This window comes from Leopardus geoffroyi, chromosome C1 (genome assembly GCF_018350155.1).
Source record: "Leopardus geoffroyi isolate Oge1 chromosome C1, O.geoffroyi_Oge1_pat1.0, whole genome shotgun sequence".
Lineage (NCBI taxonomy): Eukaryota > Metazoa > Chordata > Mammalia > Carnivora > Felidae > Leopardus > Leopardus geoffroyi.
Window position 1 is genome coordinate 132665779 of NC_059328.1, and position 21881 is coordinate 132687659.

The 21881-nt window shown below is 35.6% G+C and overlaps 1 protein-coding gene across 4 annotated transcripts in view; it reads right to left on the reverse strand.

The window, feature by feature from the left end:
* The window catches only part of LRP1B (LDL receptor related protein 1B), a 1910230-nt gene that overhangs the window by 993156 nt on the left and 895193 nt on the right, over nt 1-21881 (reverse strand). For all 4 annotated transcript variants that reach the window (XM_045479681.1, XM_045479680.1, XM_045479683.1 and 1 more), the window contains exon 6: nt 8203-8460. In XM_045479681.1, the coding sequence (XP_045335637.1) occupies nt 8203-8460 (258 nt within the window). The remainder of the gene's footprint in view (nt 1-8202; nt 8461-21881) is intronic.

Here is a 21881-nt window from a genome sequence, read left to right on the forward strand (position 1 = left end):
TGATAGAAAAATAAATCAGGGTTAAAATAAATGTACAAGTCACAAGATGTTATAGCCTGAAAACAATAAAAATAAAAACAAACAAGAATCTTAATCAGAGACTGAAATGATACGTGCCAGTTTTATTACTTTGCTTAATTACACTTCTGCTCACTGCCTTTAGATTTGATGCTACGTTCCTATTGTAACGTTTATTTATTTTTGGGACAGAGAGAGACAGAGCATGAACGGGGGAGGGGCAGAGAGAGAGGGAGACACAGAATCGGAAACAGGCTCCAGGCTCTGAGACATCAGCCCAGAGCCTGACGCGGGGCTCGAACTCACGGACCGGACCGCGAGATCGTGACCTGGCTGAAGTCGGATGCTTAACCGACTGCGCCACCCAGGCGCCCCTACGTTCCTATTGTAAATGGGTCTACAACATTAACATTTTCTAATGATCGAGGAATATGAAGAGAAAAATGCCAATTTTACTTGACATAAATTATTTAATGAAATGCAAAATAAAATGAAAGAATTGAAGTAGACACTTATGGTATTATACTTAAAAACAAAAAAAATACCAAATAAATACTAAGTCAGAAATTATTTTGCAAGGCTAATTGCTGTAAAGTAATAGCTTCTCTTTTTTCCTTTTCTTTTCTCTCCGTATTTCCTTCTTTCTTCTACCACAATCAAGTTTATCCAGACAGAAACACAGGTTTCTGTAATTAGACGTCATGGATTTCAAATATATGATGCATCTTATTTAGTCATTATGAAAAGAGCTTTTATATTCCAAGTTTCAGATTGGTAGACAAAGAAATCCTGCCAAACATTTTGATCTACTTGGTATATGGCATCATGAAAGGATCATCAAGAAAATCCCACTTTGATTATTAAAATCCATAGTAAACAAGCAGACATGTGAATCTGGACAAAAAAAAATACTATGAGGATAATGATTTAAAAATTCTCTATAGCATGAAGCAGACTTTGTAGGGGAATACATGTACATTGTGTAAGTAAAGTATATTTCACCAAATTCATAGGGAAAAAATACCAACAATTGAAGCTTAGCACATGTTGAATACTGGCTTTGGTGAGTTTCAAGCATGTTGCCAAATGACAATAAATAGTAATTTAGTTCTTTGAAGCCTGACAACTGAACTAACAATACAGACAAATTTATAGAGGAACAGAGTGCTGAGAGTGTTTTTTTCTTCCCTTTTTACTAGGCATTCAGGACAGTCTTTTATGATTGTGCTCTGATTGTAAATCAGAATGGGTTATTTACTTCAAAGTATAAATTAATCTAATGCTAATGTAAAAATTAAGATATAATTTAATATCACTGCCTACACCATTAAGCATACGGTATCAAAAAGGGAATTCTGAAAGTTCTCCAGAAATGTGTCCTGAGATCCTCAGATCATCTTTGCTAACTCCGCCTTTGTCTCTATTTTTTTTTTTTTTTGCACTCAATGAATAGCCTGATCATTTTGCTAAAATTCCAGATCCCAGAAGGAATGCATTATATTAATTAGCTATACACACGTCTCAGAAAAAAAGTCATTTTATGTAAATATACTAAATATAAAATGAAAACTTTGTAAGAAGTATAAAGAGTTGAATAAAACATGTATTTGCTTATAGAACAACAGTGAATAAAAATGTATCTCTGGAAATAAAGAGTTATAACATCCTCATGGAGGATGTGCTTTACATCCGTCACAGATGTTTCTTAGGGAGTAATATAAAACCAGTTATCGCAGCCAAAAACAAATTTACAACATTTTTTTGTTTCTGTGGGAGAGTAGGAAATCTAGATAAGAAATTTTCTTTTAAAAAGCTCATTAATTTATACAAAAATGATGGTCTTAGTCATTTCTTCTTCAGCTCTTCAGCTCAGAGATGAACAATTCCTGAACCTTTTCTAATGGAATCCTAGAACCAGAATTGATTGATTGTTGAATGAATGAAAAGCATACAACCCCAAGTTTGAAGTAGTTTATAGTGTTTCTCAGGGGATGAGAATTACAGAGAAATCCTGACCCTCCCCTTTACTTTTATTATAAAAGGCATCTGAAACCTTAATAATAACAACTAAGTATATATGATTGAGATCATAAGCACATTCATCATTTTATGCATTCAAGGACCTAAATATGAGTTAGCAGAACTTCCTTCGGAAGAAAAAAATCTAATCACGCCCAGAAAGGAGAAGAGTTAAAAAGTCCACACTGCTTTGTTCTATTTAATCTCTGCACTAAAAATTAATTGACCTCTGCTTTAAGAGCTTTGGCTCCAATACTGTTTAATTGAGCTGCCTTAGGATGGGGAGACTCTAAAAGGTTTGAATCAAGTTGCTTCTATGGTCACTGAGGTTAGGACCCAAAATAAATCTATAAGCACATACCCAGGGGAAGTCAGACGCTAAGTCCATAAAAGTCAATAGTCATTGAGTAGACCCAGTACCTTAGAAACATTTAAGACTGACATGTGAAACTATTAGCTAGACATAGATCAGATCTTACTTAGCCATCATTCAGCCTGTTTTTCTAAATGTCTCTAGTAGTGATCTGACAGAGTTTCTCTGGAAGTTGCCTGTAACTGTGTCTCTAACTCTAATTCTGTGCTCACCCTTCCTCACTTCCTAAAGCCAAGGAATCATTTTTTATTTGGAAAAACAGGTAAACATAAAATTGAAATATAATGCTTATTTTTTCTTTTAAAAATTTTAATGTTTATTTCCTTTTTTGAGAGAGAGACAGAGAGACAGAGTGTTGGGGGGGAGGAGGGCAGAGAGAGTAGAAGACACAGAATCTGAAGTAGGCTCCAGGCTCAGCTGTCAATGCAGAGCCGGAAGTGGGGCTTGAACCCATGAACCATGAGATCATGACCTGAGTGGAAGTAGCTTAACTGACTCAGTCACCCAGGTGCCCCAAAATATAATGCATTTGTGATAAGGTCGCATAGGAAGGGATGCTAAACTCAATTGGAAAACTTTTGGAAACAATATGATGCCATGAAGAATGAGCAAGAGATACCTGGTTAGAGGGAATGAGAACCTATGATCTATGATGAAGAAGCAACATACACAAACATGCATGGAAATAGGAAAATAAAGTATGTTGAAGGAAGTATAAGTACTATTTTTAGGTAGAACATGTGATTTGAGTAAGTAGAGGCAAGGTAGGTCAGCTGCTTGCAGAGAAGCCAGATAATGAAGTTTTATTTTATCTTAAGATAAATAGGAAGCTACATCAAATGATTTTGATTTTAAGTAATGGAGTATCATGGTCACTCTAGCAGAATAATAGACATTGGAGAAGTTCCCATGGAGTGGACAATTTCACTAGTAACCATTTCAAAAAGACAAATTAAAACAACATGAATGGCTTGTAACCAATCAGGTGAAGAAATAATTGTAGAGAAAAGTTCAAGTTCATAAAAATTCAATACTTGAGCACATGTCTTATAAATAAGTACAACAAGGTTCTATGATGATCTCTTCATCACTATGTGACATTATGTAATCTTGGGATACTGCTGAAAAGTTCTATAATCATATTCTAACATGCAGACTCACTGAGCTGACACAGTTTGAGACGAGCATTTCCACTGCTACAGGTGGATTATTTTGTCCCTAGATTATGCTTGTATTGACAATAGAGGCACAAACTAGTCATGCTTATCCTACCATATCCTAGTGGAGGACGTTTGTGAAACCATAAAGGCTATGAAATTCCTAGGCTGGGCTGAGGCAAAGGGCGTATTTCAAAATTAAAAGTCATTATTTGTGTGTATTGAGACCAAGACTTAAAGATTTCTTATCAACTTCAAAAAATATTTCCTTTTGTTAAACTCATTTTCTCACCTATAAACTGATGAATATAAACAGTATGCAGATTTCATTTTTATGATGGTAATGTATTATATATGTAGAATTTTTAATGCATAAACAAAACATTCAGGAAATGTTGCCTAATAATATTATGTGATTATTAGAGAGCTCTAATTCAAGAAAAAGAAGCAAAATTGCTAAGACAGAGGCAAAGTGCCAAAATCCCAAAGTTATCCAATCAAAGATTTAATTTAATGGATCTAGGCAGAGTTTTAAATGGAAAATGAGCTAAGGCTGACATCGAAAGAGGGAAAAAAACAAAAACAATAACAAAAAACAAAACCAGGATTGGGGATAATAAAAATCAGTGATTGGGGTTAATTCTGAAGCACAGTTTACAAAGAATAAGCAATCTTTTTATTTTTGTCCAGGAATATTCTGCTGGACCAGAACTGAGCACAATGAATGGATCAAAACAAGCTGGGCAAGTCTGTATTAGAATCCTAAAACTCATACTCAAATTTTGCAGAATATTGAAAAATCACACATGGAAATGGAATGAAAGTATCTACTCTATACCTAGGAATGAACAGTCTGGTCCTGAATCATCTTGTTATCAAGGGATTAACACAGTGATTATTCTACTTATCTCAATTATCTTTGTGTACTTTGTCCTCAGTAAACAGCTGGAAATCACCATTTTTTTGAATCCCATCATTCTTGTTGATTTGGGGCATTTGTGTCCCTACCACAGTACTCTCCAAGAAAGACTAGGGGAAATAATTAGTTGTTGCAAATGTACTTTGTATGAATACTTAATTGGAGAATCAATTTTGCTTACAAAACACTTCCAAAATTTTCTTCAAAGTGTACAATTTTCTGGCTAAATCCCTAGATATTAAACATCAGGTATCTTTTAAAAAAATAGTAACATTGAATAAGAAATATAATCATACTTTGCCCAATGTGCTTTGGTTACTATACTTTATTGAGCATATTATTATTAGTCTTTATTCTCTCACAATATTGCTTATGAGTGATTCTTAATGTTAAAAGTAGGCCTCTAGGGTCACCCAAGTGGTTCGTCAGTTAAGCGTCTGACTTGGGCTCAGGTTATGATCTCGCAGTTCATGAGTTCAAGCCCCACCATTAGGCTCTGTACTGACAGCTCAAAGCCTGGAGCCTATTTCAGATTCTGTGACTCCTTCTCTCTCTGCCCATCGCCCACTCACAGTCTCTGTCACTGTCTCTCTCTCAAAAAATAAACAAACATTAAAAAATTTAAAACAAAAAATAGGCTTCTCTAAGCCGCTATATTAGAATCAATTGGTGGGCCTTTTTTAAAGTCTTTATATATTGTTGAGAGACAGAGAGGGGCGAGTAGGGGCAGAGAGAGAGGGAGACACAGAATCTGAAGCAGGCTCCAGGTTGTCAGCAGAACTCAACATGGGCCTCAAAACCCACGAACCGTGGGATCATGCCTGAGCCAAAGTCAGACGCTTAAACAACTGAGCCACCAAGGCACCCTAAGAGATGGGTCTTCTCAAACAATATAGCCTTCCACAATTCACCTTGTCCACTTCCCTTCCAAGATTTGTATACTTCTCTCCTATTTAGAGACTGTCTTTTTGAGCCATTGTCCCTAACATTAGTGTGTCTAATCATTTTTGGCTCACTAAAATGCACAACAAAAGTTGAGACCCACAGGGGCAGTGTGGTGTTTAACAAAAGCTGATAAAGTCAGACCCAACTCACACCGATAGCCAATACTCGTTGTGTCCTGTCACCCAATTTCTCACTGTCCCAATTTTCCCCTCATCATAAGAGACACAGCTATGCCTTCCTAATGCATACAGTCACTTAACACATTCCATAAGTTGTAGTTGTTATTTTGAGTAGATTTGGGAGGTTCTTTGAAAGCACCAGTATTGGCATTTCTAATGTAGAAGAACACAAGATTTAGTTGTCCCATCTCTGCCTTTGTTTTCGCCAATCAGTATTGTATAACATATCTGAGATCTGTAGCTAATTTTTTTTATATTACAAAACTTGAAGAGCATACAGGAATGTAGTGGGTATCCAATGAGATGAGACAGAAAATAGAAATTTTAATACTGAACTAAATTATTTAAATATACCATTATGCAAATTTCAAATGCAAGTCAGTTTGACCTGTAATAATTGCTTTTCTCCTCACAGTAAATTAAAAAAATATATGTTATTTTTTTTTTCATAAAAAGAATGCTTTCTTCAGGCAAATTCAGAGAAAAGCATCTATGGAAGAAGGAACAGTGCCAGTTATTCAGGCATAGTCTCATTGGTTCATTATTTTTGCTTATGTGGTACAAGAGATTTTATGTAATTATACATGCAAGAAATATTCCAACTTCATTATCAGCTCACAGAGTGTCATGGTGAATGAAGAGCTCACCATATCCAATGGAAGCTATTCTCTGACACGGTGATAAAATGCATGGATTACAAGCAGTGACAGAGGAGCCCGGACCTGCTCATACCTCTGCCCCAGTCCCATCATTAACTTACTTCTACACATTTAATCTTTATTCTACATTGACTGAAATTGCACAGCTTAAACCTGACTTTGTCAACAAAATATTTATTCTAATTAAAAGATTTCCATTGCATTTATTACTTATAGTTCAAAATGAATGTTCTTTTCAGCATTTCAGTGAATTGCTTAACAAAAATCTCTTTCGTTTTCTAGATTGGCCAAGCGTTGCCTTATAAATCAAAAGAAACCTAAGATACAAATTATATTCTTCTGATATTCTAATGTGCAAATGCTTTGCCATCCCCAGATGTACTAAAAAAAAGTAGTTGTTTTAAAAATACATGTTACAAGAGAAATTAATAATATTAGGACGTATTAAATGTAGAAAAGTTGCTTAAGTAAATTTGGAAAGTAATTTTGCCTGGCAACTTTGAATAGCCTAGCTATTTGACTGTCACTATTCCATTTGCTAGGGACAAATGCATTTGGATTACTTGAGGTAATCACTAACATGGCAGGGACTGGGACCTTTTGTTTGAACACTTTCCAACAGCTGGCTCAGCCAATGTCTGAAATACTCAAATCACACGGCAGCACTCCTTGTGCTGGTACTACTTGTTATTTACTATTTATTAGGAATTATCATTTCCCATAAAATCCTTAAAAACAGCCAGGGACCTTTGCTTTTACAAGGCATTTTGGTCCATTATCAAAATAAGTGGCTTTAGCAATTATTTTATTTATGTTAAGAGGATTTTCAAAGTGTTGGATTCTATTTGTTAAACATTTATTTATTTTCACTAAACTGGACACAATCATACTTTATATTCCATTTTTTATAATTTTTGCCATTGGTTCATTCAATATCATCATACTTATCAAACATTACATATTATTTTTCTTATGTTTAATAAAGATTAATAATCAATCCTTCTAATTGTATGTCAAAAATATTAATAAAATATAATGATTGAATCCAGATCACCAAACATTCTGTCTGAAAGCTACACTTATTCTATCACAGGACTGTCTTTTCTTTTCTTAACTTGACTACAGTTTTTCTTTACTTTTCTACCAATTTTTTATGTTAGCAGCATTTGCAAGAATAATTTTCTGTAAATCAAAAAAAATAAACGGACATGTCTTGAAATTCCCATGCGCACAGTTTCCCCAGGAAAGCACAAATACTCCTGTGCTGGAGAGATGGAGGGAAGGAGAAAGAGAGAGAAAGAGAGACAGCAAACATCAGCGTGAAAGATGGAATGAATGTATTCGTGTCTGTGTAACAATATGACTTCAATTTACAGCAATATTCAGGAAGAAAAGCACAGCTACTAGTTTGTGAATTTCTGGACCGAGAAATCAAAATAAATCAAAACCACAAATCAGTTCTTTGGAAGATGCATAAAAACTCTGATTTGCTAAGAAAAAGTCAACAAACACAGGTAGTTGTTACCAATTAGCATAAATCTAATAGTTTTCAAGGCATTTTAACAAACACTACAGTTGATGAGCTTATAATTATCAACTCTGTTTCTTGCTTTTTGAAATTTCCACCTTCACTCTCACATTGTGAACTATCACTGAGTGGCAAATTACAATTCTCATTTAGGTGACACTGTAATAAGCATTAAAGAAAGAATTAAAATTAACTCCTAACTTGTTACTTGCATAAACAGTGAAACTACATGTGTATGTGTGTTTATTCAGAACAGGTAGTGAACACATTTATTCGTCTATTCATATTTGCATATATAGATTTCCAATAGCCATAAACTATGTTAGAAAAATCTAAGAATCCTGTTTACTGATCTGTAAATGAAATCCTTCAAGGGTGACATTTCATATGAGTTGAAATACTCACTGTGGAAGGACTGAAGAATATTAATGGTCCACTCCTCTGTTAATCTTCCTGTTTTTGTTATCTGGATACATTTGAGCTGATTTGAAGATTCTCTTGATTCAATCCAACAAATCATGTCTTCATTGTAAATAAAATCCAGAGTATGAATTTCATTTCCATTGACCGAGCTCAGGGTTGCCATTTTACTGCCATTAAGATAGAAAACCTCAATTGTTTCAGAATTTGCAATTAATAGCATAGGTGGCCTATCTGTCGGTTCTGGAATAAGAGAAAAAGAGAAGTGAGTTTAGTAAAAGTGAGTCCATTTTTTTCATAATTTTGAATTACTTACTACAACTTATCCCTATATTTTAACACAGCTTTAAAATTTTTAAAAAATGCTTGCAAAAGTATTTATTAATAACTCATATATGCTTCACTGACTATATATTGTAGTTGGCTTCTCTAAAGAAAACATAGTCCACTGAGCATTTGTATTCTTTATTTCCTTAAAAATAATGTATGGTGTAAATGTTAGTACAATACTATTTACTTTCACTGTTGGTAAATAAAGGAAGTTCTGTGAGATTGTTTTGTTGTTGTTATTGTTTTAATTTTGTTGTTGTTGTTGTTGTTGTTGTTGTTGTTTTAGCAATGAGGATGGAGGTGGACTGACCTCACCCTACAGTTTTACAGGCTTCCCTTGTGAGCAAGGGTGTACTTTTTTGAGGTGGATGCATGAGGCCAGAAGTGAATTTTCTGGAGTAGAACATGCAAACTCAGAAGCCCATACAAACAGCACCTGTGACTTCAGCCTTAGTGGCTCCTTGACTGACTCCAGGAGTCAAATAATCACTAGATCATGACTAGCTTATGATTACTGAGCTGCTTCTTTTTTTATAGTCAAGAAAATAAGATTGTAGAAGTAAAAGAAACTTGCTCGATACTATTTTTAGTATTTTAGAACAATGCATCCTTGCTTTTGTGAAGATTGGTGAGTTTTTGATGAATATGCACTAATTGACCAAAATTTCAATGCTTGTTAAGATGTAAAGGTAACAGTAATATGCCATACAAAATTAGTGTTGAAAGAGTTTAGCTATACAATCATAATCAGAGTAGCTTTTGTGCTAATTAGGAAATAGGATGAATTTGGAAATCCTCAATTCCTCTTTTTTTCCCGTCCTTCATCCAAAGTGTCAATAAATATCTTTGATTCTGATGTCAAAACATATCAGGAATCCCACCATGTCTCAGTGACTGTTACTACCACCCTGCTCCAAGCTGCCATCATCTCTCAACCCAAATGGTTCCTAGAGCCTTCTAACTGGTTTCTCTGCTTTCATTGATGCCCTCCTCCTCTTTTAGTCTTTCTCAACACAATGGCCAGAGTGATACCTTTAAAATGTTAACGTGAATCAGTTTTCTGCCCAATTCCTCAAAGGGTTCCCATTTCATTTTTTTTTCAATATATGAAATTTATTGTCAAATTGGTTTCCATACAACACCCAGTGTTCATCCCAAAAGGAGCCCTCCCCAATGCCCATCACCCACCCTCCCCATTTCACTCATAGTAAAAGTCAAAGCCTTTATAATAGCCTGTAAACCCCTCCATTAACTGTATTCTCATTACCTGTTTGACGTCATTTCCTTTATCTCCTTATTAATCTCACCCTTGTCATATTCCTCCAGACACACTGCCCTTCTTACTGTTCCTTAACCAACAAGCCAAGTAAGCCTCTGTCTCAGAGGCTCTTCCTTCTTCCTAATCACCACCCCCCCCCTCCCCCATATATCAGAATGCCTGACTTGTTCACCTCTGTTAGGGTAGTATTTGAAAGTTACCTTTCCAGCAATGACTTCTGTTACTACTTTATTTTGTGAACATTGCAAGCCCCTACAAACTCTATATACTAACTCTCTATAAGCTTTCCCTGCTTTATTTTTCCCATATCACCACCAAACATTGCATGTATCTTTTTTTTTTCTGGTTTATTATTTTCTCCTTCTGTCACTGTACCTCTAGCATTTAGAATCTAGTGTTTATTCAATACAAATTTTCTGAACACATAAAATGGTAACATGGAATTCTTGCAGAGTACAGTTCTTTTAGAAGCATTCTGTGAAATGTGACAAAATAATTTCGTTTTCTAACTGATGAATGGAATACAGAGAAAAACTGGCTAACAGGAAATTTCATAAACATCATTTGATCATTCAGGAAACAGCATTGCAAAGAAAGGAAAAAAAAGCAAATGAGTATACTACGGGTAATATAATTAAATAAGCCTAAACTTTTAAACAATTATTTAATTGTTTTAATCATTTCTGATGTGAGTAGGGATATCAGGTTCCTTGTGTTTTACTCAGATAGAATGGCATTTGAATTTTTATCCTCTGAGGAATTAACTCAATCTAGGCATAAAATTCTTCTCCACCTTTAGAAAGACCCTAAAGTTTTTGACTTAATAAAAACTTCTAAACAAACAAAAATAAACAATAACAAAAAGTCTCAATGAGATTATAAAATTAATTAGCCTAAGAGTTTCTTCCCAATAAACAGACTTTCCCTGAACCGCCTACTATAAGCCAATAAAAATGAAGTCTTGAAAATGCTAAGATCATTTCCACGATAAAGTATTGTGAAAATTGTGAATTATCTATACTTAACATAACCTTGTCTAGGGACCACACTGAAGCTTGCTTAGCTGGTTGGCCTCTCTCTTAACTTTTAAAAGCCCCTTTGAACTATGCAATGCTTGCTCTTGCCATTCTCTAATTTAGAAGTCCAGACTTGGTCCCTTTTCAACACTCCTAGCTCTGTTGTTTTCCAGTTGACCTTAGCACTCCTGAAACCTGTTGGATCATAGATTTCTCAGGTTATGAAGAGGTCTTAGATGACTGTGTTATCATGTTAACAAAGACACACTGCCAGTCTGTTAGTACATACTGTCTTCTTTTGACAACTGAAATGACCTTTGGTGACATTGCCTCTTATTAAAAAGTGAACTACGACTGAAAGCTTCTTTGCTTCCAAGCTTTATGAGAAGTCCAGATGTAGACGATAATTTCTTAACTGGCTACCAGTCAGTAAATTTACTTACGTAATAAACATTCTTTGGAGTAAGGCTAGAATATGGAAGAACACCAAGATTCCCCTTAGTAACTGAGATGAAAATGAATTACTGGTCAACACAGGTAATGCTTACTTGATGTAACTGATAAATCTATTTGATTTTTGTAGTTGCTTTTTGAGTAAATCAGGTGATTGTTTTAATGCAAAATATAGCAACTACTGATTTTATTACTCTCATAAACAGAAAACCAATAAAGTCAGGTTCTTCATAATTTGACATGGTTTGATTTGATAATGGTGACTTTAAAAATTCAAATGATGTACTAGAGGAAGGATGCTTGTTAGTGTGATAATTTCATATGTCTCAGCTATTAACTATGGTTTCCCTCTTTATACAAATAAACATAGGGCGTACTTGTGAAACACAAAACCCATAAAAAAATCAGGGGCTAAGTGTATAAATCTTTTTTTTTTTCTATTTCATGAAAACTGGCATATGTAATCTGCCTCAACCTGTACTATGTCTGATCTCCAGTTGCATCATTACCTCAAGTTCCCACATGCCAATGGAAGAACATCATTATCTTGGATAATGAGGATAAATCTCACCAGAATAAATGTGATCTTATCAAATGCCATCCTTAGAGTCAGTGGACAGTTCCCAAAGGAACAGTTGGAAAGCACATTTTAGATGACTTTAGTCATAGGAATACCTACATCAACACTTCATGTGAAGTAATAAAGACTAACTCTCCACATACAAGAGACTGAAACATACGAAAGCCCTCAATGACTATACTTAGAGAACCAAGACTTAGATTGAATAAACCTTTCCAACAGGCTGTCAGTTGAGTCATGCTGGGGGAGCAAAAGTACCCTCATCTTCCTCACCATTCCCCATATGCGAACAGCATAAAAAATAGGTATTTTCTCTCCCAGTTATAAAAATATGTATTTATGCTCTCTATGGCCAAAAGTTAGTTTTTTCCTATCATATATATTAACCAGTGCTAAAACTTTTGAAGACTGATTAGAAAACTGTGAATTAGAAGGAGAAACTTGAAAACATGGAGAAGATCATTTGACTAGATATCATAATAATGCCTAAATGCCAGGCCACTGTAACTATACCCTTGCAAACATACCCTTATCCTCTCATAGCCAAGAGTATACTGAATGTGTATGTATATACTTATAATATGTTTTGACAGACAGTTGATGCTAAATGAATGTTCTCAGAGTGAATAAAACTTACAACTTATTTTTAAGGTTTCATTTAACCTTATTCTTCCATTCAATTCTAAGAATAATATATCAGTTATTTTCCTTTCAGATGATTAGAATTATGAATTCAGGTACTTACAAATAAATATAAACCTCATAAATACTTATGTTATAACAAATGTGTGTATATATATGGATATACACATATATAAATGTTTATCATTTGTTATATTATGTTCTAATTTTCCTGTAATTGTGAGCAATTATCTCCACTAATAGAGTTCAGTAGGTACACCTTAATATATGTTGAGCCAAAGATAAAAACAACAAAAACAAAAAGATTCCTAGGTTCAACTCAATGAAAGGTTAAATAATGACTCACATGTAAAGTATATAAAATGAAGGGTCAGAGTAAGACTAAATGTGCAATCAAACAGAAAACTATCATCTATGCAGCCCAAAGAGTGGTTGTTAACCAATACAAACGTAAAATAATTGAAACAGGAATTTTTACACTTTAGTTTTAATACATCATATGCAAATTACATAAAGTCTCTAAAAATAAGAAAAATGGGATGCAGTTAGAAATGAGAACAATGTTGACAATTATAATAAAAATCACACAACCTCTGTAGGAAGGTAAACTACTATATGAAACAAAATGAAGAGCAATCTGTGTAAAGATACTAAATTACAAAAAAAATCATCTTGGGGCACCTGGGTGGCTCAGTTGGCTAAACATCCGACTTTGGCTCAGGTCATGATCTCACGGTTCATGGGTTTGAGCCCCCATAGGGCTCTGTGCTCACAGCTCAGAGATGGAAGCCTGCTTCAGATTCTGTGTCTCCCTCTCTCTCTGCCCCTCCCCTGCTCATCCTCTGTCTCTGTCTCAAAAATAAAAAAAAAAAAATAAAAACATTTAAAAAAAGTATTAAATATATCATCTAACAGTGGGCAATAAAATAGAAATTGTTGAATGTGAAATCTTACTTATGAATATAAATATGAACTATCTAGTTTAAAAAATAAGAAAAAGAATTATTCAAATAATATTATAAATTATAGGTCAGACTCAAATAAGCCAAACTAAAAATATGAATGAAGTTAATATAAGTGGAAGAAAAAAAGATATACGGTTGAATTTTTTTCTTTTCCTGTCAAAAACATATATGGCCAAATTTTTTTCTCTGGTTTCCTCAACTATTTTTTAATGGAAAAATTTATTTACTGAACTGAATAACATTTATAATATCATGCCATATATTAAACTATTGTATCGTATTTTATAAAAAATAAAATAAAATATGAGCCAAATGTGGAAACATCAAAGTGCTTTATAAACAGTACTGAGCTGATGGCCAACATGGTGGAGAAGTAGGGGGACTTCCTGCGTCTCCCAAACAAAGAAGGGCTGAAGCTAAAAGACTTTGAACCCCAAGAGTCTGGGAGGAAAAGAGACTGAGTCTACCAGGGAGAAAACGGAACAACTTGAGGGAGCATAGGTGAATGATTGCGAACTGGGGTAGATAAAACCGGCTGCATAGGCATGAAGGGGAGGGATTCCCCTCTGCCAAGAGACAAAGGGAAGAGAAAGAGAGACTGGGGAAGCATAGGACTGTATCTGGACAAGAGAAAAAACTTGGGACCAGGATGGAGAGGGATCCCAACTTTAACTGCAGATTCCATCTTCAGACTGGGGCCAGCTGCCCTGTTCACACACCTGGGGAGGTGGGGAGTCACCTTAGGGTTCAGTGGTAGATCATCGGTGCAGTCCTCAGCAGGAAAAACCGGTCCCTTCCCCTGAAGGGCTGCAGCACAGGAAAAAACCAGCTGGAACCTCATATTAGGAGGTGTTCCCCCAGTACCGGGGTGCACAGAGCAGGGGTTTAATTCCCAGCCAAGCACCAGGGCAAAGGAGTCAATGGAGCAAGACAGACAGCCTCATCTATGCCTGCAGCACAGTGAGGACGGCTCCACAGGAGTGATTTGGGACACTGGGTCATGGAGAAGAGACTGGGGCATTGCCATGTTTCTCCCCACCACCACCACCAAAAACAGGGCCTCAGGGATGGTCTGCAGGGCCCACAGTGGAGGCAGGACCACCCTACACCAAACCACACCTCTCAGCTCTGGGTAACTACATATCTTCTGGAGCGAGATAGATGCTGTTGAACCAGAAGAACCCCTCCTCCTTACCAGTGCTGCTGCATTGCCTAGATTAATTCTAGGACAATTCTTGATGTATAGATTTATTCTTCCCCCCCCCCCATTTCTCCTTCTTATCTCTTCGCTCCTCTAGGCTGTTACTCTGGTTATTGGTTTGTTTAAACAGATATATTTAATCCATTCTCTTGATACATGTTCTACACCTTCTTTACATTCCTTTCTCTCTCTCCGGATTAAGCCTTGTAGTCTCTCTGCCTAGTCAATGTTTCTTTTTTTCTTTTTCCCCACCTTTGTCATTTCTTTCTTTCTATATGCTGTTCCATCAGCACTGCCTCCACCCTGTTTTTTACCCATAGCTGGTGTTTCTGTTTTTTTACTTTTGGATTGTTTTTAGTTTTTTGTCTTTTGTTTTTCTTTGTTTGCTTTATTTGTTTCTGTGTTTGTGTATTTGTTTTCTGTTTGTCTGTGTGTCTGTTTTCCTTTCCAGGGCTACTTCAAGGAACAAATCAAAGCACACCTGGTGGAGGGTCCAAAACATCACTACAAGTAGGGAAATAAAATAACCAAAGTCACAACAACAGAAAGCAAGTAACACTCTCCAAAAAACACCTCCTGAAGGGCCAGGCCACGGACAAGGTATAACCCCCCTTTATTATAGCATTGCTCGCAGGTGCAGAGCACATAACAAGCTTTTAAAAGTCATAAGGGACAGAAAACTAGGCAAAATGATGAAACCAAAGAATTCTCCTCAAAAGAAATTCATGGAAAAAGTGACAGCTAAAGAATTGATCAAAAGAGATTGATCAAAAGAGATTTAAGCAACATAGTTGGAAAAAAATTAGAATAATAGTCATAAAATTAACAGCTGGGCTTGAAAAAAAGCATAGAAGACAGTAGAGAATCTATTGCTACAAAGATCAAGGTACTAAAAAATAGTCTGATGAATTACAAAATGCTATAAATGAGGTCCAAAAAAGAAAAAATGGATGCGGCCACAGCATGGTTTAAAGAGGCAGAGGTGAGAATAGGTGAATTAGAAAATACAAACATGGAGAAAGAGAAAGCTGAGAAAAAGAGTGAGAAAAAAAATCCAGGATCACAAGGGGAGAATTAGAGAACAAAGTGACTCAATCAAATGGAACAATATCCATATCACAGGAATTCCAGAAGAAGAAGAGAGAGAGGGGGGCTGAAGGTATACTCAAACAAATCATAGTTGAGAACTTCCACAATTTGGGGAAGGAAACAGGCATTTAAATTCAAGAGGCACAGAGAACTCCCTTCAGACGTACTTGAATCGATCATGTACATGACATATCAAAGTGAAACTGACAAAATACAAAGATAAAGAGAGAATTCTGAAAGCAGCTAGGGATAAACAGGCCTTAACATACAAAGGTAGACATATAAGAATAGTAGCAGACCTATCTACTGAAACTTGGCAGGCCAGAAAGGAATGGCAGGAAATCTTCAATGTGATGAACAAGAAAAATATGCAGCCAAGAATCCTTTATACAGCAAGCCTGTCATTCAGTATACAGTGAGAGATAAAGGTTTTCTTAAACAAACAAAAAGTGAAGGAATTCATCACCACTAAACCAGCCCTACAAGAGATCCTAAGGGGGACTCTGTGAGTGAAATGTTGCAAGGACCACAAAGTACCAGAGATATCACTATAAGCATGAAACCTACAGATATCACAATGACTCTAAACCCCTATCTTTCAATAATAACACTGAATGTAAATGGACTAAATGCTCCAACCAAAAGACATAGGGTATCAGAATGGATTAAAAAAAAAAAAAAAAACAAGACCCATCTACAAGAGACTCATTTTAGACCTGAGGACACCTTCAGATTGAAAGTGAGGGGCTAGAGAAGGATCTATCATGCTACTTGAAGTCAAAAGAAAGCTGGAGTAGCCATACTTATATCAGACAAACGAGACTTTAAATTAAAGGCTGTTGGGGCGCCTGGGTGGCTCAGTCGGTTGAGTGTCCGACTTCGGCTCAGGTCACGATCTCACGGTTCGTGAGTTCTAGCCCCATGTCAGGCTCTGTGCTGACAGCTCAGAGCCTGGATCCTGCTTCGGAGTCTGTGTCTCCCTCTCTCTCTGCCCCTCTCCCGCTCACGCTCTGTCTCTCTCTGTCAAAAATAAATAAAAACATTTAAAAAAAAATAAATAAAGGCTGTAACAAGAGATGAAGAAGGGCATTATATAATAATTTCAGGGTCTATCCATCAGGAAGAGATAACAATTATACATGTCTATACACCGAATTTGGCAGCACCCAAATATACAGAACAATTAAACACAAACATAAACAATCTTATTGATGAGAATGTGGTAACTGCAGGGCACTTTAATACTCCACTTACAACAATGGAAAGATCATCTAGAGAGAGAATGAATAAAGAAACAATAACTCCTATTCACAAATAGTTCCTGTTTGAAAGATGGGTCTGTAAAAAAGCCACATTTAATTTGTTCCCTAAAAAGAATATACTGTCTTAGTATTTGCATGTTTATGTATTCATTTAACAAATTTTTTTTTTGAGCACAGCCAGCTGATGTCAGGTACTGCTCTAGATGCTAGGGACAAAGCAGTTAACAAAAGTATAAAATTCCTGTTTTCATAGAGCTTACATTTTAGTGAAGAAAGCAGACAATAAGCAAACAAATAATATTTCATATTGTTTGGCAGTGATAAATTCTGTGAAGAAATGTAAAGCATTAGTAGTAATTGGGATGCAAGATGCTCCTTAAAGACAATAGTTCAATTCATTATATATCTAAAAGTTTGAAACAAAGGGTTTCAGAGAAAGAATGGTGTCAAGGATGATTCCAATGTTTTGCCTTGGACAACTGGGTGAATGAGTAGGGGCTGATGTTTACCCCTGTCAGGGAGAGAATTAAGACTGTGCAACACAAACAAATTGATATTTCTATTATATTTCCAATGGAGATATTGAATTGGATTTTAATATCCAAGTAAGTTTGGTGTTGAACAGAGAAGCCAGGTCTGATGATGCAAAATTACCAATCTCAGTCTCTAGATGTTTTATAAAACCATCGAAGATGTGTTTTTAAAGTCATGATACAAGATGAGAGCACTTAGGAAATCAATAGAGACGTCCAAAGAACTGAACACTGATCATGCCAAAATAGGATAATGTAGCAAAAAAAAAAAAAAAAAAAAGAGAAAAAAAATTCCCAGTAAGCTAAAAGGAAAACTCTAAAATGTACTGCTTTAAAAAGGAAAAGTATTCAAAAAGGAGACAATGATTAGTTGTGTGGTAATCCCTATAACTAAGTAATTAGGCAACTGGAGGTCACTGGTACTCCTGACAGTAGAAGTTTAAGTGATTCATAAGAATGTAAGACTGATAGGGGCTCCTGGGTGGCTCTTTTGATTGGGTGTCCAACTTCAACTCAGGTTATGTTCTCACAATCTGTAGTTCGAGCCCAGTGTCAGGCTCTGTGCTGAAAGTTCAGAGCCTGGAGCTGCTTCTGATTCTGTGTCTCCCTCTCCCTGGCCCTCCTCCGATAATGCGCTATCTCACTCTCTCTCTCTCTAGAAATAAACAAACATTCAAAAAAAATTTTTTTTAAATATAAGACTGATTTAAGTGGGCTCAAGACAGAAGGGGAGAAAGTAAATAAAGGAAAAAAAAACACAGTCTGTGAGTTTTTCTATAAAGAGAGAAGAAAAATGGCGTGGTAGCTGAAGAGGAATGTAGGTTCAAAGAAAGCTGTTTACTATCATCTTTACAACAAGCTTATATGCTGATGGGATGATCCAGCAGAAGTGAAAATAGAAAACAATTATATGAGACTAATTCTTGAGTAGGATAGAGAATTTGGGATTGGTCCACAATTGCAGAGATAGGCCTTAGGTACTAGCACAGTGTGTTCTTTCACTCAAACAAGAGGATGGTGAAGTGATTAGTTCTAGATACAGATAGATTGGTACATTTAATAAACTTCAGGGCGAGAAAGTTCTCTTCTGATTGCTTCTATTTTCTCAAGTAAATATGACACAAAATCATCATGTTAGAATAAGGAGGCATAAGAAAATTCATTATCTAGGGGCGGAAAAGGAAAAGGTCATTTAATCTATTTCACTGTTTTCTGACCAGGCTGCCAAAGGACATAAACATACAACCTATACTTAAGATTGCAATTTTTTACTTTGTTATTAAAAAGACAGATTAGTTCTAGGTAGGTACTCAACAGTGATTATATACCAAACTTCTAGGTACTTTACCAGATATATTCTTGGCAATTTGATGGTATGTTGTTCGAAACTTCTAAAGACTATTAAAATATAATTTATCTCACAATTTTACACCTGTAACCTGTCATGGAAAATACAGATGGAGGCTCTGTGAGTCCTAGTGTTACCAAGAAACGCTCACATACATTTAAAACTGTAATCAATACGATGCATTTTCTTTTCTCAGGACTAACATAACTCTAAGCAGCTTGACTTGGAAGAATATGCAGACTACCAGTCATCAAAGTCAAGGGCAAGTATGTTCTCTAGAGGGAGGAGTGCAGGAGAGGTACTCTCTAACTATGGTTATTTCTTTGTTGATTGTTATTGATACAGGGGATGCCTTGAAGGCACTCTGGAAGAAAAAAAAAATTTTTCTTATTAGAAATGACAAAATATTATCTTTTACTCAGCTTTATTTTTTCCCTGAGAATTTCAATAGTTGTATACTTCTACTTCTCCCAAAGTAATAGAGAAGTTATATACATATGTATATCCTTGCCTTACTTTCAAATTGAATAACTCATAATTTCTATGAATTAAAATGTGCTTCATTTGTTTTTAATTTTCATTATATGTCCAACTTAAGACAAAAAAGGGAGTGCATTTGATCTATAATTGTAGTGCATGATATGATCTATCACATGTTCCAAATTGAGAATTTAATTAATAGTTCAATAGCTATTCTACAAAAAATTAAATATAGAAATATAGATAGAAATTTACACCTAGATGTTATGTCACTTGTAAAAATAAAGTTTATCAATTCTCAAATCTAGAGTAGAGCCCATAAATGTGGCCATGTGATTCTTCATAACCATACAAATAAGTCCTTAGCTAACTTGCAATTATGATGTTAAGTAGTAAAGCAAGTGAAAACATGCTTTTCTTTTTTTCCTACATCTGGTATTTTCTTACACTCTGGATAAATCAAAGGTGTTATGACACATAAGACACCATGGTTATGTTCTCTAAGATGTCAAGAAAGGTGCAACACTGTGAAAACGATGTCCTCTTAGAAAAAAAAAATCAAAACAAAACAGAAAAAACACACATAGAATATTCATGCGCAGTTTAATAACTCAACACAGCATAGTCATTAATAGGGTTTGGGTGGGGGAAAAAAGTGTGATATTTAATTTGGGTAATGGAAATTCTATCTGAAATCATTGCCCTGGTCTGTCATGGAATGTGATTTCCAACTAAGAGCCAGAAAAGAAGTAAGGTATGAATAGTCCAGGAAATAGAGAAATATGTTGATTGGTCAGGCTAGGTTTTCAAAGGCAGCCTGTGAAACTCTAGCGTTTCTCTAGGACAGAGCTTTAGGCAATACCACATGATTGCAGGCAGAGTGGCTTGGTCTACAGCTATATCTGCATAGTCGGCACACTAGGATTATATGTCAGTCTGAGGAGGGCTTGGGCTAGAGGGCACATTTGTGGACATTATGCATATTTTCGCCAATCATTTCAATGTCACTACTACAGCAAAGGTAGCATGAGCCCTGATTAACAGGATAAAACTGGGAAAATACCCCACTGTTTTTTGTTTTCATCTTTTCCAGCTTTTTGGCATTCCTTTTACCAATCCTCAAAATCCCAGTCCCCTATTTTGCTTCCTGGATGTTCACAAAATTGCTTAAAGCATCCAAAAAAAAAAAAAAAAAAAATTACCAAGCACATACTCTGAATTAGGCACTGACTTACTTCTCTGCCACTTACTATTTACCATAGTATACATAATTTCTTCCATGTATATGTGACTGAGTAAACAACAGCAAATTGGGGTACCTATGCTGATTGTGGTCCACTAGGCTCACTCCTAGCTCAGAGTCTCATATACCATCATGTCATCAAATGCCATTCTCAGTTACCTACCCCACAATAAAATGACAACTTGGACAGGAACTAGACCTTTGGACTACCTAAAAATAGCAAAACCTATGGATAGTGAATCTTCAGATGTCAAGACATAATCACATATCATTCTGAAGGAAGCCATTCTTATCCAGATGGCATAGTGAAATAGATCTGACCTACTTAGTCTCATAAATTATCAAAGTTACTAAGACTTAATATGTCACCCTCCCTAAGAATACTCACATTTTAATATAGAGTGCTTTAAAAAAAAAAAACAAAGAGAACAAGGCAATTACATTGTAATAACTGAATTTCAAGCATTTCAAGTGGCTGATAAGGCTATGACACTATAAACAAGGTACTATTCCTTCACTATACTGCCACTTGCCTATTTCCACACAAGCTGAACCAGCACCTGCAGAAAATGTTGAATGATCCCTCTACCTTCTAAAGGAAAAATTAAAACTATACATTAGATAATAACAGAATTGGAGGTAGACATAGGAGTTATAAGACATTATATTTTTTATTTCTCTTTCTTTTTAAGAATTGCAGCAAAGAAAACAGTGAGTGGTATGAAAACATTCCCTAGCATTGTCTAAGGTTGTGATTCTGTGGATTATATAGGAATTATGATTTGTGTTTCTTATGCCTAAGAGTTCCATTGCCTAAATGGTCTCCCCACCGTCCCAATCAGTGAATAGCATAGTATAAACTGTAATAGAATCCTAAAGTTATTTAATGGACTCTCTTGACTTACTACTCTAGTTCACTACATGGCAAAGAGGTACACTCTCTCTCTCATGGTGCCACTTATTACAGTGTCTCTACACTGATGATACAATTATTCAGTGCTCTTTATTCTGGGACTGCTTTAGTGCAATCAGTAGGGTCCTACTGGTACTGTAGAACTGTAAACTGGGTTAAGTGCCTGTCTTCAGCAAATGGTCAGGAGACTGAAAAGTACAGTCCAATGAGCCTGACTTTATCAGGAGTAAACCTGGCAACAGTTCATAAGTTAAACACCCTTGGCTATTTCATTTTTACAGGTTCTGCAGGAGCCCACTTTTAGCCTTAGGTGCCCACATTTAATGCTTA